This window comes from Sceloporus occidentalis, unplaced genomic scaffold, assembly GCF_023333645.1.
Source record: "Sceloporus occidentalis isolate IW3139 unplaced genomic scaffold, rSceOcc1.0.p SCAF_2, whole genome shotgun sequence".
NCBI lineage: Eukaryota > Metazoa > Chordata > Lepidosauria > Squamata > Phrynosomatidae > Sceloporus > Sceloporus occidentalis.
Genome location: NW_028316982.1, coordinates 39,702,134 through 39,729,684, shown reverse-complemented (window position 1 = coordinate 39,729,684; position 27,551 = coordinate 39,702,134). Strand labels below are relative to the sequence as shown.

At 36.8% G+C, this 27,551-nt stretch overlaps 1 protein-coding gene across 4 annotated transcripts in view; it reads left to right on the top strand.

Moving 5' to 3' along the window:
• LOC149318188 (mitochondrial fission factor-like) overlaps nt 1-26,919 on the top strand; it is a 31,574-nt gene extending 4,655 nt beyond the window's left edge. For 3 of the 4 annotated variants that reach the window (XM_089509194.1, XM_089509195.1, XM_089509196.1), the window contains 7 exons: nt 2,710-2,930; nt 5,824-5,996; nt 9,069-9,157; nt 14,550-14,708; nt 23,395-23,454; nt 25,375-25,459; nt 26,074-26,919. In XM_089509194.1, the coding sequence (XP_089365320.1) occupies nt 2,710-2,930; nt 5,824-5,996; nt 9,069-9,157; nt 14,550-14,708; nt 23,395-23,454; nt 25,375-25,459; nt 26,074-26,205 (919 nt within the window). In that variant the 3' untranslated portion in view covers nt 26,206-26,919. The remainder of the gene's footprint in view (nt 1-2,709; nt 2,931-5,823; nt 5,997-9,068; nt 9,158-14,549; nt 14,709-23,394; nt 23,455-25,374; nt 25,460-26,073) is intronic. The other variant, XM_089509197.1, reaches the window with a different exon arrangement.
• The last annotated feature ends 632 nt before the right edge of the window (nt 26,920-27,551 follow it).

Below are 27,551 nucleotides of genomic sequence, written 5' to 3'. Positions count from 1 at the left end.
CCAGCAATGAGGAAGCAGCAATCAGGCCAAGGAATATTAATTTCTCCAAAGGACCTTTAAACAGGTCCATATAGTGGTTCCCCCTGCAGGACTCTAGACCAATGATGGCAAACTTATGGCAGGTGTGCCAGAGGTGGCAGTCAGAGCCCTCTCTGTGGGCACATGTGCCGTCACCCCAGCACAAAGTTTGCCAGTTTGTTACTAGAAAGCGAGAGGGACATGGCACTTTACAATAAATAAGTGGGTTTTGGGTTGCAGTTTGGGCACTCGGCCTCTAAAAGGCTCACCATCACTGCTCTAGACTCTCAGGACAGTTAAAACAGAAACAGAAAGAGCTGCCATCTGATGAGGGTGCAGGAGAGGAGAGTAAGCATGAAGGAGCAAATTCCAGACAGATTAGGAGAGGAAAAAGACCAACAAGAAAGAAAAAGAAAAAGCATGGTTGGGGAAGGGAGAGTAGCAAGCAGAGCTTGCAATGTTACTTTAATAAAAGCAATGTTGTTGTTTTTTAAAGTTAACATTATTTCCTATGTTGAAAACAGTATTGCCCAACAAGATTTCTCTAAGTAAAATAGGTAGATGAAAGGGGAGTATTTTCCTATGTTTTTTTCCTACTGTTTCTGTACTTATTCCTTAAAAATATCCCCACCATGCATGAATACCTAACTTTTTGCCATCATGTGGCCTGGTGAATTGATGGGATACCCCACCATCATCTTACTTATGTGTACATATAATGCTCCACTCCCTTTTTAAAAATTGGAAATAATGCAGAGAGTCTTAACAGCTGGAATACCCATCAGCAATTTAAAATCTTCAGTTTTTCAAGGCATTATTTTCAGTTTGGCCATTCCTCCATCCTTACCTCTCCCAGTGGCAATGCATTTTCTGAGTCCTCCAGGCAGAAGGCTGACTGGTTGCTGCTATCAGCAGGACATACCTGTTTCAGCTTTGGCATTATTACCCTTTGTCATTCTTTTCTGTTGCTAGACTGTTGCCTTCTTTTCTCCTTCCTTGCTTTTGGCATACAGATATTGCTCTGTATATTGCTCTGAATTCCTGTAGTTTAGTGTCCATCATCTCTGATGTATTACTCATCTTTTTTGCTTTTCTATATTGCCATAACTTCTGGGTATTTCTGCCACTCAGACACTAAAACAATACTGATTTAAATGTGTTAGGACTAATATTAATCTCAGACATTGGTTGCAGTTGGCTGGAAATGTTATTTGAGTTCCTATGATTATTTTTTTCTCATTGTTCCTCACTTGCTCTACCTTAATCACAGGAGCGGAAAAGGAATAGATCAAATATCTTTGACCATATTTAAAGAAAGGACTTGCAATGAGTGTTGTTTATTTTTTCCCCTAAGACCTTGAGTTCCACATGGAGGATGTTTTTGTGGGTATTCATGATGTGATGATGCTGTATAACTAGTTGATAGCAGACAGATACAAGATACACCACTCTGATATATGATTAATTTATGCTAAGCTAAAAATAAAGTTTGAGTCATCGGTAATATAGCAAACTGCTTTTGATATATAGATAGTATACGAGTGGCAAATTGACAGTCATTACTGTGGAGTTTTGCTAGCGCTCAGCTTAGGGATGAACAGAAGATATATTGCACTCTGCTGCTGAACCATTAGCCACACAACAATAGGCCATGTACACTGGCTTGCAGAAGTGTTCACACACTTAGACTTTTTCACTCTTTGTTGTGCTACAAAAACAGTTTACAAAAATACACTGTATTTACAAAATATAGTGTAGAAAATTTTACAGTATGGTGTAAAATGTTTTTATTGTGACACAAAAGTTAAGTAAACAAAAGCAAGCTGGCACTGGTTGGTTGCATCTGTACAGCACTAATATATTATCTCTCTCCCTCTGCAAGATCTAACACCTTTTAGCTCATTTATTAGGAGTGAAACTTCCAACCCTTCTAGCTTCCACTTCTGCTTATTTCATTTGAAGAGTCTGGGTCCTCCACTGTCCAATGAAAGCACAGCAACAATTTTACCTGCTTGACCATTTTGTTGATACACACTTTTTTACTCTCTCTTTGAGAGTTAGAAGAGCCACCAAGTACATTTCCCATAGAAACTAGCTTTTTTTCTTCCCTGGGCTGACCTTTTGAACTTCCCAAGCAGAACAGACTCTCAATAGAAGACAATAACTTTTCAGCTAAGAATAAAACATACAGTGGTTGAACAATTTTTAATTGTGATGAGGTTAAACGAGAATGTGAAACTGCACAAAACCATTGCCTACTGAGGTTTGTGGGTTTTGTTTTCTTTGCATTCTGTATCCTGAAAAATTGTAGCATTACTGTATCTTTTATCTTCCTTGTGTATATGTGACCTCATTTGGCATAAACTGTTAGAACAATTTATCTAACACTTAGTGCTCTATGTGTGTGTGAGAGAGAGGAGGGAGCTTCTAAAAAAAGATATGTGACAATTGTTCCCATGTATCACTCTCAAAGAATTTCAGTGATTAGTTTTAACTTTAGTGTTAAATTATGAGAATGATCTTGTTTTATGCGGGGACCATGCATAAAACAGTGTACAATGTCTTTACGGAGGGAAAAATGTATTGACTACCAAGTTGGTGGAGGAGAGTTAATTGGTTGTGACCTGAAACCCAAATTGTGCTATTTCATATGATTGAGATATAATTCAATTTGTTTTTATCTTATGTTAGAATGAGTGCAGCAACATTCCCATCTCCGGCTGCTGAAATAGCAGAAATGAATCGAATTCAGTATGAAATGGAGTATACTGAAGGTATCAACCAGAGAATGAGAGTTCCAGAAAAACTAAAGGTAGCACCGCCAAACGCTGACCTTGAACAGACTGCTCATGAGGGAGGGCTTCCAAATGCCAGTGTAACAATGCAAGTGCCAGAGCGGATTGTTGTGGCAGGTATGTTTAACTTGAAATGGTAAAAAGCAGCCATCAGTCTCTACATCTGTTTTTATATATGTGTGTGCTCTAAAAAAATGACCTGTTGAAAATGATCTCTCTACTCTGGTATTATGTAAAGAATCTTAACATGTAGCAGTTTGAGTATTACATTGTGAGTGAGAAACTTGGGTTGAAATCCTCCACTCAGTCATCAAACCTGCTAGACTTTTGGCTAATTGCCCACTTGAAACCCAATCTGTTATACAGATTGTTCTGAGGATAAAGCAGGAAGGAAGAGATCATGTAAGGAAGGATAACATAAAACTGAAACGAGTAACAGCATGAGAAGGAATAGCCACTACTTACCTGTGGAAATCCCTCCCAAGCACTTTGTTTGACCTTCCTCTTGCAACATTCAAACAAACCTTTAAAAACTTTTTTTAGTCCTCAAATCCTTTTGTTGACTTCACAGTATATATTTTACCTGGTCCCAATAATTCTATAGCATCAGGTTTTGTTTTATTTTAAGTTGTGTTTTAAAGGCTTTCTGTAGAAGATACGATGTAAGTGTGTGTGTGTGGATGTGCTTTCAAATTGATGACCTACAGCAACCCCATTAATTTCATAGGGTTTTCTTAGGCAAGGAGTACGCAGAGGTGTTTTTAAAGGTAAAGGTAGTCCCTTGACATGAATGTCCAGTCGTAACTGACTGTAGGGGGCAGTGCTTATCTCGATTTCTAAGCATTGTCTGGGGACTGCTCTGTTGATCATGTGGCCAGCATGACTGCACTGAACACTGTTACCTTCCCACCGAGAAGTGGTACCTATCTGTTTGTATTTGCTTGCTTTCGAACTGCTATGTTGGCAGAAGCTGGAACTACAGTAGTGACAGGAGCTTACTCCATCATGCAGCACATGGGCCTTGAACTGCCAACCTTCCAATCTTCTGATCATCAGAATTGGCATTTTAACCACTAAGCCACTGCATCCATAGAGGTGTTTTTACCAGTTCCTTATAAGTACATGTTTACAAAACAACCTAAAACAGAATTAACTGTCAAAGTGTTGTAGGTTGTTAGATTTGTGTAGGCTTCACTCATTCCTTCCAACAATACTAGAAGAGACTTAAAGATCATTTTGAGGTTTTTTAAAGGCATTTTTTTCTGCATAAAACAAAAGAGAAGTTTTGTAGAAGAAATGACCCCCACACATACTTCTGGAAGTGCAACTTTCCGTGGGTTCTTTCCACTTTAGATATATAAGTATCTAGGTCTGAGGGCCACACATATCACCTTTGGGTACATGTATCCCAAGAGTTATATGAATCCTAGTTTAAATTAGACAGGGAGTAGTGCAAGTAGTCCTGGGATAAATTGATAAGAAAGATAAGAAATACAAGAAATACAAAATACACTCTTCGTGGGAGGAACAAGTGGGGAGGGACAAAATGGCAGTGCATGCCTACACACTGCCTTATGCGTGTGACATTATTTTCAACGAGACTTGAATATTTGCAAGTCACTATTTTCGCGAGGGAAGGGTCCAGAACAAATCCCTGCAAATTGGGAGGGGGTGCTGTAATCTCATTAGATACTTTATGGTGTATTTGAATGCCTGAAGTATATTCTTTCAATTTACTTTATTATATTACTTTGCTATATTTCATAGAGCAGTGGTGGGTAAAGTGTAGCTTTCCCAGTGTTCTTGGACTGTAGCTTCCATTGGTCCTAGCTAGTAGAGTCAGTGATGAACTTGCTGACAGTGATAGTAAACAACATCTGGAGGAGGGTCACACTTTATCCACTTCAGCATAGAGGTTTGTGCAGCATTAAACTGATACATACACACACTGTTTTGCTTGGTTGTCAGAATTCTAGCCTCCAACAGCAGGGAAAATGTTCTCAGTTCATAAGGCGCCTGCTTGTATGTATATTTGTGTAATCACTATCCAGAACAGTGGAAGAATTTTTTTTTAGTTTTTTTAAACTTGGTTTTTATCCAAAGTATGGGTAGTTACTCATCAGACTGCTTGAATAATATAAATAGGTAGTATTAAGTTGCCTATGTGCATTAAATTGCTCATATGTGAAATACATTGTACACTGTGGGAAACGAGGTATTGTTTTGCTGAAATTGTGAGGGGAGGCAAGTGCTGCGGTGAGTGGGATTTCATACTGAATTCTGACTCAACTGTTAAGAAATGTGGAGAGTGACGTAACTAGATCAAAATACTGAACTATTTAATAGGAAGTGGGCAGAAAAAAATAACACATGTTCTTGCTCCTGTGTAGTGTGGGATTGAAATAGCTAAATGGCAATGGCAGAGGAAAATATCTCACCCTGAAAACATTTTCACATGGAGAGCATATCTCTGAAATTGTGAATGCATTTAGAAATAAAATATTCTTAAAATATTTTAAATATATTATTTGAGTATTTTAATGCATTAAGTGATTAATACTCCCCTTACATTTCTTTCCTGAAAAAGCCTTGTGACGTGTAAGATACCTTTACAGTTGAAGTTCAGCATGGCTTGTTTAAGACTAAGGAGCAAATTTTTCCTTATATAAATTATTATATAAAATACTTATATAATTTTTTGTTTGTTTTAATGCAGTTTGACATTGCTTTAACTGCCCTGGCTCAATACTGTGGAATTCTCGTATTTGTAGTTTTGTAAGATATGTAGCCTTCTATAACAGAGATCTGGAGCCACAACAAACTACAATTCCCAGGATTCTATAGCATGAAGCCATGGTACTTAACTATGTCAAACTGCATTGCTTCTGCAGTGTGGCAGCAGCCCAAATATGAGAATTGAACTTGATCACCAAGTGCTAGCACGTGCCCATCAGACCACACTGAATAATTTATTAAAATGTTTTTGATTTTAAAATTAATTCTTCTACAGGCAATAGTGAAGACATTCCACTTACCAGGCCGCCAGATCTAGATCTTCTTCAGTCTACTCCATTCAAGCCTCTCTCACTGAAAACACCTCCCCGTGTTATTTCACTTAGTGAACGGCCACTGGATTTCTTGGACCTAGAGAGAGTTCCTTCCCAGACCCCTCAAACTGAAGAGGCTAGTAGTATTATTCTTTCTTTCTTTGTTTCCATCATATTTAATTTCAGTCTTTTCTTTATTAATGAATCAAAAAGGAAGATGAATGTTTCCTGCACTGTTTTCTAAATCGATACAGGTCCAAAACACACTGCAAAAATAATTGAGACTGCTTTAGCTGCCCTGGCTCAATGCTAGTTCTGGGAACTGTAGTTTTGTGAGACATTGAGCCTTCTCTGTCAGAGCTCTGGTGCCACAATAGACTACAATTCCCAGGTTTCCTAGCACTGAGCCAGGGCAGTTAAAGTGGTCTTAAACTGGATTATTTCTGCCGTTTGTTTTGAACCATAGTGGACAACATGTTTGTATTTAATAGTCCTTATAAAAAACAAAAATTTCTCTAGAGGAATTTGTTTAGCCTTTAAACTTTGGTTGTTTGGGTTACTTCAGTGAAGACTTGTCTAAAATACAAGTAGTGCTATTCAATAGTGTTATTACTTTTGAAGAAGGAGGAATATGTTCCAATGAATAAGCTATAAGAAAAGTTTTTATTATACTAATGTGCTTCCCTTGATTCTTCCTGTGCTTTGTTGTGATAGTTTTTATTTATTTATTTATTTATTTATTTATTGCCATCCATAGATCCATCAATACAAACAAAAATAAACAGATTGTATCAGAGAACAGGAACTTGGCAACCAGCAGGGTGACATTAGACCATCTATCCTCTAATAGAACTGTAACATGGAACCTATCTAATCAGTCAGATAAATAGCTTAATAGAGGAGAGGCCAAGTGTTTGCAATCTTGGTTATAAAAAACACAAGATAATAAAATATGCAACATAGTTTCAACTTCCTGTAAACCATCAAAACTCCAAAGAGAGGATTGCCCAGCATGCCTACCATAAAGCAATTCTGAAGGGAAAGTGTTGCATCTGCCTTTACTTGTTATGATAGTAAAAATGGAGACTGCCGGCAAGTAAATGCTAAGTGCTTAGTATTTACAGTAGATACATAGTTTCATAACCAGCTGAGTTAGTAATACTTACAACAATTCTTACTAGTAGGATGTTGAGTTTTTCTGCAATAATATTAGTGATTTCATGTGTGGGGTGACATATGGGCCAAAGATGTCTTAGTTCACACATTTAGTCACTACACTTATTTTGATATCTTGGTGTAAAGTTCATATTCACAACATAAGTTCTGGAAATCTTCAAATTAAAAAGAAATAATAAAACATAGTTTGGCAACTAGCGATCAGTTTCGCTCCTTTGGTGGTGCTATTTAGTATACAAACATCCTGCCAAGTTCATCTGGTTTAGAATCAGTAGGCAAGTTGTTATCTGGTATTTTCCATAATTAATATGTTACTTAAGTGCTTAAAGATCTGCAGTGCCAGACAAACTGCATCCCTGAGTACTGACAGAACTTGATTTACTCTATGAACTATTTGCCATCATTAAGTGTTGGAGAATAGGTGAGGTGCCAAAGGACTGGAGAAGGGCAAGCATTGTCCCTCTCTTCAAAAGAGGCAAAAAAGAAGATCCAGGAAACTACAGGCCAGTCAGCTAACCACAATACCTGGAAATATTTTAATGGATTACACAGGAATCTTTTCAAGTAACTTGATGACAATACAGTACAGTGATTAATAGGAGCCAGCACGGGTTTGTGAAAAACAAATTCTACCAAACTAATTTTAAATCTTGTTTCGATCAGGGCACTAGTAGCTGGTGGGAATACTGTGGGTATTTAACTAGATTTTAGCGAAATGTTTGATAAGGTCCCCCATAATGTTTTGATTGGCAAACTGATTAACTGGAATAGATGGGAACACTGACAGATGGATCCATAACTGGTTTCAAATTGTGCTCAAAGACACAACAGTTGCTGTCCTTTAAAGTGGAAGGAGGTCTCAGGTGGAGTCCTTCCTAGGGCCATAACTCTTCAACATTTTTATCAGTGACTTAGATGATGGGATTGAGGGAATCCTTATCAGGTTTGCAGATGACACAAACTGGGAAGAGTGACTAACACATTGGAAGATAAGAACAGAATTCAAATGGGCCTTGATAAACTCCAAAATTGGGCATAAATTAACAAAATTCAATTCAGTAGAGACAAATGCAAAATTCTTCATTTAGGCCACAAAAGACAAATTTACAGGTATAGGATGGAGGACTACATGCGTAAAGGACCTTGGGATTATTGTTGATCCTAAGGTGAACATGAGCCAGCAGTGTGATGCTGCAGCAAAAAGGTGAATGCTTTTTAGTTTCCAAGTTTAGGGACATAATAGTTCCATTATATTCTGTGCTTGTCAAGCCTTTTCTGGAGTATTGTGTTTATCATTCTTAAAATGAGGTGCCCAGAACTATAGACAAATTGGAGCAGGTTCAGAGAAGGGCAATGAGGATGATGAGAAATATGGAGAACAAAGCATCTGAGGAAAGGTTGAAGGACCTGGACATGTTCAGTTTGGTGAACATGGCTATCACAAAGAGGAGGTGGCAGGCCTGTTCTCTACTGCCCCAGAGGGTAGGACCAGGTCTAATGGTCTGAAGTTTCTGGAGATTGTTTTTCAGTTGAACATTCAAAGGAACGTATTGACAGTAAGAGCTGTTTGGCAATGGAATAAATTGCCACAAGAGGTGGAGGGGGGTCCTTTGAGGCTGAACAACCATCTGCTTGAGATGCTTTAGCTGGAGATCCTGCACTGAGCAAGGGGTTGGACTCAGTGGCCCACAAGGCCCCTTCAGCTCAGTGTTCCTGTGTATTTTGTAAATTGACCTGCTATTTTAAAATGTAATTCTTTTGAACATATCTTATGAGTATTTCCAAAACCTGGAGGTATGTTTCTTTTCAAGTTCTTGTTTAAGAAAATGACAAATCTTAAAAATGGGGAAAATCCAGTGAAGGGAGTTCATTCCTTTCCTCACTCTATTTGCAAATTACAAAATATTACCATCCAGGTGGTAGTCTCAGTGATTATGTATACTGCTCTTCAATAAAATTGGTCTATTGCCTGGATAATGCTGCCTAGGGATCATTAAAGACTTACTTTGGCTTATTTCTCTTTGCCCTGCAGGTTCGCTCAGTAGGAAGGCTTAAAAGAGAACGTTCCATGAGTGAAAATGCATCACGTCAAAATGGTCAATTGATCAGAAATGATTCAATGTGAGTATAGATGTTTATAGATATAAACACATAGCGGTTTGGTGGAAATATTTGTCCAGATGTCCTTCCCAGTGTATGTTTAGAAAGTACCTTTTGAAATGGTGCATAAAGGTGCTAGGCTGTTAATTGTCTCTGAAGTGTTAAACCAAGTTCTGCTTTCAGGAAAGTTTGTTCTTTTGAAGGAAGAGAAGAAGAAAGAATATTCATGGAAGAAGAAAAAATAGTTTTGGCTATACTCACAACTTTTGAAATAAAAAATCAGTATGTTGTAAGCAAAGAAATTAATTTCTTTGCTTTAATGTAGTAGTTACAGGAAACAGTAGTAAGCAGTTGCTAAAAATGTTCACATAGAAGGTTTGTACTGTCTATAAAATATGCTTATATTGTTGAATTTTGTTTTTTTCTAGTGTCTAGGGCGCATCACCAAATCAGCTTTTAATGTTAAAATGTGGACACACACACACTACCTCTTAGTTATCAGAATGCCACATGTTGGCAGTCTTTCTGAAAATGTCAGCCAAGAATTTTTGAAATATAAATCAAAGTCCTGGAAAACCTATAAGTTAGTATATGCTGAGCTATACAAGAGATTGCCTTGCGCCTTCTCATAGGAAACAGATAATTGTTTTGGGAGGTTAGCACTTTATTGTGTTTGTATTTTGACCTGATCATTGTTTTGTAATGTGTGTGCTATGGTTTTTAATAGCTCTCTCTTATTTTATTGTGTATGTAAACAATTACTGTGTATGTAAACAATATGTAAAATACATTTAGTATGCTCTTCAATCTGAAAAGAAATATTAAATTTTGGATCTCATTGGAACTTCTCTTTATGAGCTTTATGTTATTGTTCTAATGATATAAATGAACATTACAGTTTGAAGCATCAGTTAACAGTTAACTCTTGAACAGAAAAATGAACAAGCACACAGTTATAGTCTTTCCCCACTATAATATTATATTTCTATTTAAATGGTGTGGTGATTATTTCAAAATGTGCTCTTAAACATTAGTATATGCCAATTTAATGCTTGTTTGTCCTTGTCCTGTTTTTGGTGGTAGGTCTTTTTCTGATGTGTTTGTGGCCATCTAAATCTTATCTATGGCCACTCAAGATACATTTGTCAATCTCACTTAACATTTGAGAGAGACAGCATAACATTCAAGCCCTGTAGTGCCAAATTTAACATTGGTCATATTAATAGTGATGTTAATTGGTAGCTTTTTCTTTTCAGTCCATAAGTTCCCAGTTTGTTGCTCCCAATTTTATTTTCCCTTTTAATTTGTATCATGTTCCCTGCTCTCAATACATTAAAAGTAGGTTTTTCATTCAAGTAATATTTATTATGCAGCATTTCAACCACACTCGTATTTTCTCCCCTTTTAATGATGTATATACATGCTTACAGTGCCATCCTTCAAGACTGTTCTGCATTCTACTATATGAACTGTGACATGACATTCTAGTATGTTAGCTGTAACAATGAAAAAATTCCATACCCAAACATTACTGGGACTGGAAGAAGAACTTGCCTGGTTCCTGAAGGACAGTACTCTTTATGTATTGGCATCATTGCACCTGTCACACTGCTGTGTCAAGTGCTTTTCCTAAAGCATTTTGAACATTCACAGATTTTCAAATGCTTTTCAGGACTAATGATAGCTAGGCACAAGAGCTGAAGAGCAATAATGATGCTGTTCTCAATGACCTTCTGTATATTTAGAAAGCTGTATTATTAAAAACAGATCACAATTAATATTCATGGTAGCACAGTCCTGAAACTGTCCTAAGAATTAAAATGCCACGGTACCAGTCACCCTTCACAGCTAAAGATGAAACGTAAGCTTGAACATTTATCTGTTCACCTTTTAAAAATCAGCTGTGTGTTTATTGCATTCCTGTCAAAAAGGCTAGTATATAGCCTGGGGTTTTACTACACTGTACTATGTGTTCTACATGTAATTCAGACAAAAGTTATAAGATTTGAAGATTTGTCATTTCTTCTTTATTGAATTCAACAGAATATAATGGCTAAAACACACACATTTGCACACCTTCAGTTTTATGCACCAGTTAGATTCTTTCATAAACAGAAACTGCAGCTGGGCCAGAGGCAAATGATGATGGTATCTGAATAATGTGTATGCATTAAAAATCCTTTTTCCAATTCCTTGAACCTGCCAGATATGTCCTAATATGAGTGAAATAGGCCTATGTGTGCAATCCAATATATACAGGTGAATCACATGATTGGTTTCTGGGTTGTTTATAGAATATTCATTGCACTGTTCATATCAGTACTCTGTGGATTTTAAATATGATTCTAGGCAAACATTATGCCAGTTCAAGAGCACCTGGTACTTTATATCTGTTGAACAGGGGTGTAAATACTTATACATTTTTGTTCATTTCGTTCTTGCATAAAAGAACCAAATTATTTCAAATTATTCTCCCTACTAGGTGAGATAAGGAGAACTGATGTGGATTTTTCAGATTTATTTATTTATCGCACTTGGGAACTTTTTCCAAAAAGAATTGCACAACCAATTGGGGTCTTGCACTGAAAACAATGTATTTTGCACAAAATGTTGGTTTTACAAGAAAGTAGTAGTAAGTAAGTAAGTACATTTCTATACTGCTTATCAGTGCACTTAAGCACTCCCTAAGCGGTTTACAAAGTGTAAGCTAATTGCCACCAACAATCTGGGTACTCATTTTAGCGACCTTGGAAGGATGCAAGCCTGAGTCAAGCTTTTTTTTTGGGAGAGGAGTTCTTTCCACAGACAGCTGGCACTGATAGGAATATAATTAGAAGTGTTACTAGTTATATTATTGCTGCAGAGAGGTTATCTGCTAAGTTTCCTTTTCACTTCCTGCCTTTGTTTGTAGTTAGCTGCTTTGAAGCCTTGTTTGATGCATTTTGAACGGAGGGAGTGATGGAAGCATAGAATTGTTGAATTCCCATTCTCCTTGTCTTGTGCTTACAATAAGACTAACATTGAGCTTTAGGTTCTTAATTTTCTTTCCTAGAGGACTTGACAGTATGTTACAAACTAGTGAGTAACTCTTCTCAAATTTGAAATTCAAAATCTTTTTGTACATGCTCGTGAATTTACTTTCCACACTTTGTAAGTTCAGGATAAATGCTCCTATTGTTGGCTTTCTGTAGATGCCTTTATCTGTGATACTGTACATTAAGCATGGCTCCTAATGTGCCATTATTCCTCAATCTGGGAAAGCCCACACCTCACTGACAGACTTTATGCTTTAAGGATATAAAAAGAGCCATGCTGGATCTGATGAGTCTCAATCTAATCGAGCTTTTTCATCACACAGTGGCCAACCAGTTGCTTATGAGAAGCCTGCCAGGAGGACATGAGTAAAGCTGTACCCTCTATTGCTTATTCCTCAGCAACTGGTATTCAGAGGCACAGTGCCTCTGATGTGAGAGATTATTAGCAATCCTGACTAGTAGTCATTGATTTTCCTTAACCCCTTTAACTTTATCTAATTTCCTTTTAAATCTGTCTAAACTGAATATGAAGGTAGCCTAGTTAAAAAATATACATAAGGTTACAATAGGTATTTCTAGAAATTCGCCGAATATGTGTAATCCATATTTGATGTAATCAATTTTAAAATTCCCATATGCATATATATGTAAATTTAAAGGTCTTATTCTGAAATCTCTCCAACAAAACATTTTACCAAAAAATATTACCAAATACTGTAATCAAGGTTCTTTAAGCATTTTATGATTCAGAAAAAAAGATAAAACACAATTACAGTAAACATAAGTAGACCCATCCTATCCATGTGGGTTCAGTTCTGGGGCCCCTGAGGATGTGGGAAAAGGTGGGAACATCAACTTAACTTAGGGCTGGAAGAAGGAATAAGTCTTTGGTGCTGAAATGAAATGAAATCTGCAGTCCTAAACCTTCTTAACTAATGGCAAGGCTGACTGAACTCAGTGGACTTTTGAGCAGATAGGCATTTTGATATATGGAGGAAACATTAGACTGGCTTGTCTGCACATGTTTTTTTTCCACAGCTGGGTGTCATTATTTAGAAGGCCCTTCAAAATAAGGCAATAATTCATTTGGTAGCTACATTCATTGTAGAAGACTCAGATGATCTGAGGCTTTACAAGGGTACATGTGCCTGAGATTGGCATCAAAGATTTTTTTTTAAAAGGGTATTTTAAATTGGACCTAGGAATATATTTGGAGCCAGTTGAGATGAAGAAATACTAGTTTAATATGTGCAGTCATGGTACAACTGAATTTCCATACCATTTTTGAAGTCAGCCCTACATACTGTATACAGTAATTCAGTAATCTAAATAAGTGGTTACAAGGACATGGGTCTGAACACTTTTGCTGTAATTATAGAAGATAAAGCAGAAACAGGTCATTGAGGAATAATTAAATCAAAATAAAATAAATAGTGACTAGGCTTTAATTCTGTTGGGATCAGTAGATGTCTGAGAATCAACCTTTGAAGAGTCATGATCTATTCATTATTCTATTGAAGTAAAATTTATAGTTATATTGATTGTGTTGGACCACACTCTTAATCTGTATTATAAACAAGGAATGCTTCTAATGCAGCATTGATGAATCTTCATCCTTTTGCTTTCAGGACAAGTATTTTAAAATATTTTGCATCTAAGAAAATTTGGATATGTCTAAACATCTTCACTGGTGTCACTGCTATTTTGTGTATTTCTTTTGTAGTCCTATATTGCATGCTATTTACAGGCCTCCAAATATATATTAAGTTTTATTAATAATTAGTATTACTGTATTGTATTAGTTTATTAATATCTCTGTTTTATCTAAACACTTATTTTTCAGAATATTTACAACATATATCCTCTAATTCATATTTAACATAGATATTAAGTGTTGCGTGATTCTGGCATATAATGAGTTGGATTCAAAGCTAGTTAGAATAGATGCATTGAAATCAGTAGGGACATAGGCTAAATGTGTTACCATCATGGATTTCAGTAGATCTGCTTTTTTGTTATTATTATGGATCCAATCCAGTATGTTTGAAACTATCTTCAGTATCTGCTAAGGAGTAATTTTATGTCTTATGTTTTAAAAGATCTGCCTTTTATTGTGCATCTGGATTGCTTTAAGCGTAAGAATCTTTTATGACAGTGGATCAATACAACTTTTTTAAGTGATTCTATATTTAGGCTTATATAAAGTTTTCACAAGATAACCAGTACCTCTTCCTTGGTGGTATTTTACCAGTTGATGGGAAAGACACCAAAATGTGGGCCAACAATTTTTCAAAAAAGGTTGGTTGATGGATGAAAAATTTCTATCTGAAACCTGACACTAGTGTTTCTCTCTTCATTTGCTACGCTTGCACAAACAGTGTGACACCATCACCTCAACAGGTTCGTGTTTGTCCTCCCCAAATGTTCTCTGAAGATGGATCTAATCTTTACTCTGCTCGGGGCATTTTGTCGCTTATCCAGTCTTCTACCCGTAGGGCTTACCAGCAAGTCTTGGATGTGCTGGATGAAAATCGCAGGTGACTGGCCATCACTGATTCTGCCCAATTTTCTGATATATTTTTTTTACTTCACTTTCATTTTCCTGTCAATTGGTTTTTATTTCTTTGAATTACATGGGATAAAATTAACATGTTTTTGCTTTCTTTTTCTTTTGCTGCTTGTGAATAACATTTCCAAAATTCACGTTTCATAGGACTTAATTGACTTATTTCTTTGGTCAGAGTGAACAAGTAATCTGTTAAAATTCTCAGCTACCCAGTGGAAATTAAGAACAGGAGAGTATTGTACAGTTAGGAGCATGAAATGTAACAGCTGGGAATATGATAACATTTTGTATTTTGGTACTGGAATATTTCAGTTCCAAAATTGTTCAAAGCAACTAGTGTGATCCATTAATATTGGAGGAGAACTAGATGAAGAATGGCAATGGAAAAGAAATGTACAGAACTTTCATTGCAAAATGTAAGCTGTGTATTAGCTAAACTGAAAGAAAAGTTAAAGGAGGGTATCTGTATACCTTGTGCATAGGTCCTTCAGGGTTTTCCAGTCCATTTGCTTGCTCCCTGCCTGTTGTGGGTTTACCTGTCTGATGAGACTATAGATTACCAGTCTAAGCATTTTACTGATTTCTTTTAGTAGAGTGTTTGTAAAATGGTTCTCAAGAATCTCAGCTATAGTAGAGGTTTTTGTCCAGATAAAGATACTCTGCAGCCATACTCCTGTATTCTACCTCTCTATTGGGGTGTTTGAATGAAGGCAGCTTAGCAGACAAAAAGTCCGACTTCTAACCTATAACTTTTTCTCATAACACAGAAAGTTCAGTGTTGGAGTTGAAAGGTAGAAAAATTTTAGTTTCTTGTTTCTTTCAGAGCAAGTGCAAGAATCTTAGTAGTAGGGGACAAACAACCTCAAATACCTTTCTTCTTCAAGTCATTTATACTAATATTCCAATAACAACAACAACAACAAAAAGCACTGCAGAAAATCCAACACAACTTTCTGTCTTCTTTATCTTCCCCCTCCATGTATTTTTTAAAGCTGCTATGTGCCTGAATGAATGTTTTTGTCTTGGCATTCCAAACATAACAGCTTATCTGGAAAAGTTATAATTGATTTTGTTACAATATACTCTCATAATAATAACCCTCATGGAGAGTTTTGTAGGGGTTTATTGTGTGCATGCAATACCATATGATCAGGGGCTGTACACTTTTCACTGTCAGCTGGAATTTTATTTGCATGCCTGTTTTTATTTAAAATATTTGTATCCTGTTTTCCATTTTAAAACTGTCAGTGTCTTGCAGATCATAAAACAGTAGTTTGTCATGCACCCAAAGAATTTTCAGAAAGAACATACTCAACCATGAATAAAACAATTTAAAGTATTTTAAAAGTTTTTTTAAACACTTGTTCCATCATAACTGAGTACTTCCATTCTTTAAAATACACCCGCATCCCCTTGTTATGCAAGCAGTAAGGCCCCCTAATGGTGATTTGTCATTATTTCTGGAATTCATTTTAAAAATCTGTCTTGGATGAAGCTTTTCTAATCTGAATAGGAATGTGAAATTTGGAAAATGTACCATCTGCATGGCTACAGACTGCTGCTTATTTTAGATTATTTCAAACTGTACTATTGCTTTTATTGGCCTTTGGAGCACGTTGCCTTAAGTGTAAGGCAAAATATTTCTCATAGTGATTGAATTTTGGTTTTGTTCTGTTCCTTAAAAATTTCCAGTTTAAGTTATTTCCCCTTTCAGAATATTCTCCCCCACCCATTACTCAATTACTTCATGGTTACTGTAATGAATGCTGATAATTTCTTTGCTTACTCAATGTATTCTAAACTAACTTACTTCTATTCTGCTATTGCACCTTTCCCTCTGGGAAAATCTGATGAAAACGTTTAGGTAACATCTGGAATAGAGTCATACTGTGAAACCCTAGTAAATCTGCCTGTGAGATTGGGCAGAAACAGACCAGCCCAAAGGGGTGGCATGATGCTGCCCCTTTGACTGCCGGATCAAGGCCACTGTAACCACAAACCGTGGCCCCAATCTGCCTTTTTTTCTGGTGCCCTTTCTGCCGCCACCATGGCTTTTCAGTGCTCCTGCAAGCATGTAGCATCTAAACGCTGCACCGCTGGAATGCTGAAAAGCTGCTGCCATGTAAACAGCCAGGTGGTTTCACAGCAGCTTCCTACTGGCTTGGGGGCATGCGTCATGCATATGCCATGCCCCCAAGCCATCAGGAAGCTGGCATATTTTGCCAGTCTGTTTCAACCCATGGTTAGCAAATGTTCTCCACTTAAGGGAATCAAATTATTCCTGTTCATATTGGTTATCAATTCCTAATGTCATCTAGTTTAAACAATGAATATGGGGCAATTTTAAAATTCTAATAATCCATTTGATTTGGTATAAGAGAAGTAAAAAACATAGTAATTCTAACAGTTCAGAAGTATTTTACATTTTTTGTTCGTTAATTGAATTTGGTGTGGAGTACCTACTGCTGGATTTCTGACAACAGAAAAACAGATTTCAAAAGAAGTCAGTGGGAACAATTACCTCCCACTGCAGCTTCACATGCATCACCAAAATCAGCTCTGGAAGATTTGGGACCCAAACAGACTTGCTGGAAAAGCCAGTTTGCAGGTGGATTGGAGGTGTGACACTTTGATAATGCACGCCTGGAAGCTGCTCTGGGACAAAACAGCAATTAGATGGCAGGAGCTTCAAGCCACTCTGGGGGCATGGCACTTTGACGATGCACGCTCCTGGAGCGCCTGGAAGCCACCCAGGCAATGTGTCAGGTCTGCTTAAGGTGGCCCAAAACCACCGCAAAAAGGAGTGGATCTTTTCCACTCCTATCTGGGCCAGCGGTGGAAGGCATATTTAAGACTGCAGCATGTGTTTGCCGCGGTCCCAAAGCAACTTCAGTGAGGGCAACTTCAAGTTGCCCCTTCATTGCTGTCTTTTTAGGCCCTGGGAAAGCATTGAGAGATCATTTGAGGCATTACAGAGAACATCAGGGGTGAGAGAGGACAATACAGTGATTAGCAGGAACCAACATGAGATTTTCAAGAACAAATGCTGCCAAAGCAACATATATTTTTTAATGGGTCACTAGTATAGTAGATCGTGGGAATGCTGAGGATGTCATTTATCTGGATTTCAGCAGAGCATTTGATAAGGTTCCCCCATGATATTTTGCTTAGCAAACTGACTAAATATGGGATAGATGGAAGCAACATCGGATGGTTCCAGAATTGATTGGAAGTTGTCATCAGTCTCCAATGGAATGCCACAGGGTTCTGTCCTGGGGCTGACAGTCTTATACATTTTTCTCAGTGATTTAGATAATATGATGGAGGTAATCCTTATCAGATTTGCATATGATACTAACACATTGGAAGATAAAAACAGAAATTAAAAGTAAAGTCTTTTAGTAAGGTTCTCTAGTTTTAGAAAACCGGGCTGAAAATAATAAAATTAAATGCAAAAGAATCAAATGGAAGATTGTACAGTTAGGACAGAAATGCACATTATAGGATGGGGAATACTTGACTAAGAAGTACGCCATGTGAAAAGAACCTTGGGGTTATTATTGATCATAATTTGAACATGAGCCGGCAGTATGATGCTGTGGCAAAGAAGACAAATGCTTTCTTAGCCTGCATTAATATAAGCATAGTTTCCAAGCTGAGGGAACTATGGCGGGATACAGACCACCATTTGCTCCACGCGGGAGCTGCAGCAGCCAAACTGCGCGGCTCCCGCGCAGAGCAAAAAAGAAGCTCCATTTCGGAGCTTCTTTTTGCAGCGCCTTTATGACGTCGCGAGGCGCCGCGACACGTCTGGACGCTATGCGTCCAGTACGTAAACATGGCGGCCCCCATGTGGAAGGGGCGCCGCCATGTTGTACGTATTCTATACGTACTAGGGTTAGGGGGGTGCGGAAGCACCGCCCCTTCCTAATCCTAGTACGTATAGAATACGTACTATATGACGGTTTGTATCCCGCCTAATAGTCCTCCTATATTCTGTGCTGATCAGGCCTCATCTGGTGTACTGCGTTCAGTTCTGGGCACTTCATTTTAACAAGGATATAAACAAGTTGGAAGCAGGTTCAGGGAAGGGCAACAAGGATGTAAAGAGCTATGGAAACAAAACATCTGAGGAAAGGTTGAAGGAGCTGGTTATGTTCATCCTGGTGAAGATAAGACTGAGGAGTGACACGATTGCCCTCTTTAAATACCTCAAGGGCTGTCACAAAGAGGAGGGTGCCAGTTTGTGCTCTGGTGCCTCAAAGGGTACAACTATGTCTAATGGTTTTAAGTTACAGGATAGATTGCAGTTGAATCTTAGAAGAAACTTCTTGACAATGAAAGTGGTTTGGCAATAGAACCAATTACCTTGAGAAGTGGTGGGGTCACCTTCTCTAGATGTCTTCAAAAAGAGCCTCGATCTTAATAAAAATATATTTTAAAAAGAGGGAGAGAGCCTAGTTCTAGGGGATGTTCTGTCTGGAGAAACTGCATTCAACAGCAGGTTAGACCCAATGGTCCATGGGACCTCTTTCAACTGGTTTTATGAAAGGAGAAGACAAAAATACCAAAGCCCACCAATTGATTATTGAATTTAGCACATATTTCATCACAGTAAACTGATCATTTTAATATACCTTAGGTTCTAAATATTTTGTCCTTTCCTGAAATAAATATCACATTGCTAATACTCCCCATTGTTGGCATGCAATACCAATAATAATAATAATAATAATAATAATAATAAGCTAAATAAATACTGCAGCAAATACTGGCAAAAAGATTAAATGTAACTGCTGTCAGGAAAAGAAGACTATTGACTCCAAGCAATTTATTTCTTCAGTACCAGCCTTCCGGGGGGTGGGGGGGTTCTTGGAGTTGAAAGTATTGTAGGAAGGTTGGCTTGCAAAATCGCCTGTCATGGATCAAGCAGAAGTTTAGCAGAAGAAAGGCTGGGTGCTCCATTCTGTCCCTTTCATAGAAATCAAAGAGACTACAAGGGGAGGGAAACCACCTTCCACTCTCAGTATAGAAATCTCTGCGGACCAAATTGCAGATTTGAGGATACCTGGATCTTTTGTATGTCAGTGGGATCCTGCATATTTATCTGAAGCCGTGGTAAACAGTAGAGTTGGTGAGTGGGGAGACCATCAGTTTGTTTTTACTTACTGCAGTTCACTGTGGGGAAATTAAAAGGTGGCTAGACCAATCTACAGGGCTGTTTAGAGTGGCCAGCCAGAAAAAAAACAAATGTAGAAAGTGGTCTCAGGCCAGATGTTGGTCCTGCCAGGATCTGGAATCCTGGGTAGTTGTCCCAAGATGCCAAGTACTGATGACTTTCCATCATGTTTCTGCAGGTTTCCAGTGGAGAAGTAAAATATTGTAGAAAATAGCAATTGTGGTAATATTTACAAGACTAGTTAATAAACTTATACATTTTTCATTTTGAGTGATGTATTGAGAGTATACATTTCCATGTTGCCAACAGTCAGGATATCAGAATCCCTGGAAATATCAGAAAACATGTTTCTTCTGTGTTATAAAAAAAGTTTGTACCACTGCACTTGTTCACAATATACATTTATTTCTAATAAACTATAGATGTCCATGACTTCTGTAATGCTAATTGAAAATGACATTAGGTTAGTTGTGGTTTGTAGTGTTTTTTGTAGTATTACTTTCTGCCAAGCCAAGTTATGGGATATACTGTGTATATCTTTTGCAGTAAACTACATATTATGTTAAATAACAGGTTATTTGAGGACAACACTAGCTGTCTGTCAGTACTGTAGATTATAATAATATTTATCATCCTGTACTAACCAAACCACCCCTGAGTATTCCTTGCATAAAAACCCCTATGTAATTCACAAGGTCATGGTAAGTTGACAGGCAACTTGAAGGTCAACACAGCTACCCCTGCATGTTTTCTATACACACAATGAGTTGTAAGACTTCATGGAAAGGTGACATGTGTATAGTATCTATACTCAGTGATGCACGTTAAGACATCTTGTTAGCAGTGCTATCTCCGTTGGTGTGCTTTTCCTCAGAAAATCTGTGATACTATTCCATGAGTACTCATAGAGATGTAGATTTTAGACATTTAATCTGAGACCAGGAGTGAAAAGTTTTAGCATGTCCTTAAATTATCATTGGTTTGTATACAAGTCTAAGGATTGTCAAAAAATTAAGGTAAAGAACTCAGAAGAAACTTGAAAATTATATTTAATATACTGTATATACTCGTCTATAAGTCTAAAAGTTTATGCTTAAAAATTGGCTCCAAAATCCCAGGTTGACTTACTCACAGGCCACTCTGGAAATATGGAAGCAGCTCTTTCAGATTTCCCCATGTGGTCTGGAGAGGAGTTTATTTCTCTCTGAAGACAAACAAAAAGAGTCCTGGGTGACTGAATTTAATGAATCTCACAAGGGAATACAGTTTGTTCCTATTGTGAACATTTGGTGATTTCTAGTGATATATATATAAAATTTACTTCTAAGACATAATTTACTTCTAAAGGAAGTAAACCTATCCCCATCCTAGGAACCCAGGTAATAGAAGAAAAAGAGGAAATTAACATACATTACAGAATTCTAGAATCTAGATCAGTGGTTCCCAACCTTTTCTGTGCCTCACACCCCTAGAAAATGTTTGATCAGTGTTTGAACCCCATACAAAAGTAGTGTCACATTTGATGGTGAATTTTTTATTTTTTTATTTTATTCTCTGAAACAGAGACAAGACATCATACAAAGACATATAGACATAAACCTCAACAAACATATAAAGACTAAATACTGAACATAGAACATTTTTCTTCCTTCCTGCTTTCGAAAGGGTCTTAGTTCGAACAAAAATAATACCTTTTACTTAATTCATTTTCCTTAGTAACTCTATCTTATACAAACATTGTTTCTAATAAAGACTGATGTTTAACACGGTTCTTTCTTTTCCTCTAAGCTTTACGTAGTTGTTGGGCTCTATAGTTATCTTGGTTATCCTATTACCGCTTCTTGTAGAACAGGCTTAAAAAGAAAAATTAATTTAATGAGCTATTATTAATATATACAAATAATTTTTGTATTGTTTTACATTGATTTCAGGTACTTATTTAACATGCCCCAATCCTTGTCGAATTTTTCTCTTGGTGCATCCCTTAAAATTAAAGTTAATTTGTCACATTCCATCCACTCATATAATTTCATTTTTCAGTCATGAATATCGGGGATCTCTATCTCCTTCCATTTTCTTGCATAGAGAATCCTGGCTGATGAAATCATATAGAATAAATTTTTCTCAAATTTATGTTCATGCTTTTTGTCTATCATTCTTAAAAGGAACAAACTGAGATCTTTCTTCAGTCTAATTTGCAGAATTTCTATGATAGCTTTGTGTATAGTGGACCAATATTTGTTGGCTTTGTCACAGGTCCACCACATGTGGATCAACGTCCCTTTTTCTTTTCGACATTTCTGGCATCTGTCAACATTTGGCGATGAATTTGATTAAATTCACTCCCACAATAGCAGAACCTTTTTAAGGGCTTTTATTTGGTCAATCCTAGGTGCCTGTTCAAGCTTGCAACTTATAGTCAGCTAGAGAATAGTCTTTGTTTCTGGAAGCCTACTATAGACTTCAGAATAAGAATCTGATAGTAGGTTCTGTCACAGATCATCTAGCTGAGAAGGAAATGTACTTCTTATCAGTTTTTTGCATACCTTTTTGAGTTTTGAGGGGACTGGGCCATCTGTGCGGTAGATAGTAGACCAGTTTAATGGGATATACGTTGTCAATTTGTTGATAATCAACAGATCATATTTTTGTTTGTGCTTTTATAAAATTAACATTACAAATTAGAACAAAAGTAGTTTTATATGGTTGTGAATTATTTCAGTTCTGTTATAGTATATAATTCTCTTCCTGGCTCTCTTGTCCCCTGTACTTACCTTAATAAGACTCTGTCCCTAACTGAGATGTCTGTTGTAGATACTGTATGCATGCTGAATCATCTCATGAAGAAACTTGAGTTTCGCTGTAAAATAATTATCATAATGAAACAGTAAATGAGTGAAAATTATATAATTTAAAAGAATGTTTGTGGAAGCTTCAATTCGACTATTTTAATAAAAAGGGGAAGTAGATTTTTATGGGTTTTTCGAGCTACGTGACCATATTCTAGAAGAGTTTATTCCTAATGTTTTTCTGGCATCTGTGGCTGGTGTCTTCAGAGAAGACGCCAGCCACAGATGCCAGCAATCATCAGGAATAAACTCTCCTAGAACATTGCCACGTGGCCTGAAAAACCCACAAAAAACTATTGAAAGGGAAGTATTTATAAAATTCATATTTAGGACAGACCTGTTAAAATAAGTGGAAATCAGGACTAATTTAAGCCCCTTGATTTCAGTGGGTCTCCTATGTGACCAAAATTAGAAAATGAAACAAACTGTTAAGATGTTTTACTTATTAGTACTCACTATTTATAAAATAGAATATCTTTTTTTAAAAAAATAACTTGTAGTGATGATACTTCAGTATGATAAAATAGAAATATTTTAATAATCTGACTTCAGATTGTTGTTCTCCCTCTTCCCCCCTCCCCAATTTTCTCCTCCTGCACTATGTCTCCTTTGAACAAACCTTGCCCTAGGCCGGTGTTACGTGGTGGGTCAGCAGCTACCAGTTCCTCTAACCCTCATCATGATGCCAGGTAAACTTGAATTTAGTTAGCTGTGATATTTTATATCCAGTTTTCACAAAACTTGATAACAGATTGCCTCTGGATTTACTTACTCAGTAATAAGTTCCTCTGATTTCACCAGAGTTTATTTCCTTTTAAGATCAGTATATGCATTAGTTCTGCATATTTTGATGTCAAACAGAATTTTTGTTTTCCTTTATTGGAGCGCTCTCTCCTTGGCTATAAATCTTTAAATCCTTTCACTGGCATTCCTTTTGCATTAAACTATGCCTACTAATTTTTAAGGAACAAACCCTATGCTATAAAAACAATTTATAGAATTCTCATTTATTTTAGCATTTAAGCCAAGAGCCCATTGCAGATTGGAAATCTGTTTCAGACTAACAAATTCTGCAGGATGCTTTCCCCTGTCTCCTTTCATCTGCTCCCCCCAGTGTCTAGTTGGGTGTCTGTCTAATTTAGAGATTGGAAATATCTAGCCTCCAAGGTTACGTGTAGCTTCCCTCTGAGCTGTTTTATAGGCCCCCAGCCTTGACCACACCCCAAAAATACACATGCACCGTTTTCCTAGGCATGTTTTACACCCAGTTGATCCAGAAAGGCCCTTTAATTATCCTCATTGCCCAGGCAGCCCAATAATCAAAATGAGGAAACCCAGCTGTAGCTCATCACAGAACTGTAGCAATGGAAGTTGGCCCTTGCACCCAGCATACTTGCCCACCTCTGTTTTTATTATACAGAATTAAACTGATTTTTCTTTTCAAGCAACTTGAACTTTTGTTTTCTCCCCCTCTAAGCTACAGCGAAGAATTAACCCTTTTCCTGTTCCACCTGAGAAAATGCATTATGACTATGAAGGCAATGCTTAGGCATTGTTTTGTTTTATTTTTGAAGTATACCTGCAGTGATTTACAAAAGGAGAATAGCTAGAAGATTCTCATTGTGCATGCCCTGTACATTGCCCCAGTACATCTTTCCCTGACCTTTTCATAGATTTCGTATCCATATATAATCATATTCCATGTATCATTTCCATCTCACCAAGTCTCCATTATGCTAGCTGTATTTATATTAGAAAGAACTCCCAAATCCCTCAACTTGGTTTGAAGGCTACTTAGCATTAAAACGGAAAAGTCTGGAAGTCCCTATGTTCGTGGCATGTGTATTTTCCCTATTGACTTTGATTGGCTTTCATGTTCTTCTGTATGCTTGTGGCCTATTTCTACTCCATTTTAATTTGAATAATTCATACTATTTTCATTTTTATACTGTAAAGATGAATCATGCCAAAGTATAAGCTCCCAGTTCCTATTAGCTTCCTCCAGAGTTGTTTCAAAATCTACTTCACCATAGTTTGATGCAAAGTACAAGCATTTTTGTTGTGCTGTGGTTCAAATAGAACCTATCCATTTTGGACAGGTCTAGCTTGTTCCAAAAGCATTCTGCAGTTTACACAAATACAAATAATATTTTAGTTTAAATGGAGCCTGTGAAAGAGATGGAGAATTCCACCAAGAATATATTTAATTTAATAAGTAAGTCAGTGTATAAATGAATGACTGTTGGGGTAAGTAAGACCATCTTCACACTACTTAAAGAAAAGGAGTTTCCAAAAACGAGTTATGCAAAATAACTCATGCGGCACTAGCAATATTTTTCTTGGGATTCAATAAGGCCTTTATTTGTACTTAAACAGTCTTGTGAGCACACAAGATCACTGACTAATTTTGCTTTTCCAGTTTCATTTCTTCGAAATAAATTTAATATTACTGTGGATATTCTGGTGGCATCCAGGAGTTCCTTTTTAAAGGCTGCAAGAAGTGATGGGTGGGTACCCCATTGTATGCACAGAACATTAGCCTCTAGGGGCATCTAATTTTCCCTGTATATATGATTCACTGAGGTATATTTGCCTTTTTCATCTCATAGATATGCTCTGTCAAATATGGATACGTCATTTGAAGGAACACCAGAAGATATGACGGTTGTGGATGCTGCTTCTTTAAGACGACAGGTATCTAAATTGTTTCTTCCATTATAGTGACTAATATGCTTCTTTCAAGAAGTATAATAAATGCTGTACTTACCAACATAATACATGTGAAATGCAGGGGAGACCAAAGTAAATTTGCACTATTTGGAAATGAAAATACTGTACAACCCTTTTCTCTCTGTGTCTCTCAACACTGGCATTCTCAGTACCTAATGCATATTGATAAAATATATGGACTGAAGCACATTCATGATTGAAGGGAAAGGAACTGAGAAATGATACCCAATTGGAAGGAGCATTGCCATGGCCGAAGGATGATCAAAATCAGAAGTAAAAAGTATAGTTAACAGCTGATACTCATCTGTCAGTTCATAAACATATGCATAGGTATACACAACAGAGGTGTAAAGGATGAGGAATAAACAACCAGGATTCAAAAATCTAGGTGTATGGCATGAGAGCTGCCTATTGAAAATAAGTCCTTTATTAGGAGTGTTAACAGTGCTGTAGGTTTCCATTAGTAGAGTCCCACAGCAGACCCTCTTATGATCACGTAAACCTAGAATAGGTTAGACTTGAAACAATTACTAAACTTTGTGCTGAGCATTAAAGATTAAAATACTTTTCTGTTTTAGATAATCAAACTTAACCGCCGTCTACAACTTCTGGAAGAAGAAAACAAAGAGCGTGCTAAAAGAGAAATGATCATGTATTCAATTACTGTAGCTTTCTGGCTGCTAAATAGTTGGCTTTGGTTTCGGCGCTAGAAATAAGCACAAGTCCACAAAAGATTTGTGGGTGAGGGAATACAGAGAATTTACAAAGTCTTTTGTTTTTGTCTCTGAATTGTATGGTGATTTATGATCCATGCACTGGAAATGTCTGCTACAGTAAACAACTGTAAAATATTACAGTGTTAAAGGGATGTCTGGATGGCTGTATTTATTTCTGAGGTTTGTTGTAACATCCTGTTATCTTCCTTTTGCATGACTTGATATAAATTTGGATTGAATTATTTTACAAACGGAATTGTCTCTATTTAGGATGATGTCCAATAGACAATTCTCTTTTGTTTAGGACGGCAAACAAAGATTTTTCAAATTATCTGCATATTTAAAATATAGGTTTTTCATTGTTATTCCATCATTAAATGTGGCATCTTTATAGTTAAACCTATTTCACTTGTTTTGCTGTGACCAAATTTGATGCAGTAACGCACCAGATAAAAAGCCATCCTAAACCATGAGTATCTCCCATTCAAGGACATGTACATATTGACTGAAATACATTCTTTGCTAACATAAGTCAATGGATTATTAAGAGGTGTGTGTGTAATATGTATTTTAGCTTTAATTTGCAAGTGTTTTGCATTTTTTTCTAAGAAATAACATTTTTAAGCAACTCTGTCTATGAGTGATCTGAAGATTATGGAGCAAAGTACCAATGGGTAGTGTATTTAATAAACATCAGACCAAAGCAGAGTTTAATTTCTTGTTTTTTCAGTGAACGGTATGTACTGTACAATCTCTGCACTTTAGAAACTTTCCTCTTATTTGAAAATGCAAGTAAGACCTTTCATTAAGCTGTGTTAAGGTCAATATTGTATTTCAAGTAACTGAGTTCTTTTAAAAGTATTTTCTTTGTTGCTTGATTCAGTATAAACATTTATAGAAACCTTATTTTCCTATAGTAAGACATCTAAGACATCCTATGTGTTTGATTTTAAAGCTTCTACCTTCTGTGGACAAGATGTCTAAAATAACAAAGACTGACATGAAAAATATTTCCTCACTGTAAAAAGGAGGGCCTACACTGAAACACTTCTAATTATTAAAAACAAGATAAGGAGAGTGGCTTGCTGAAATCTTTAATCATTTGTTAGTGAAAATAAAATTTCCTTTTCATGTAAAGGTTTTATTCCAAATTGAAAGTGAAAGACACCAAAAGGCCAGTGAGTTCAGCAACAAGAACCAAAGTAGATAATAAGAACACTATTGTATCGTATCAAAAATCTCTTTTAGTACAACATTCTGTTTCCATAGTGGCCAACCAGTTGCCTGTGGAAGCCTGGCAGTTCAACATGAGTACAACTGCACACTTATTTTCTACTTTC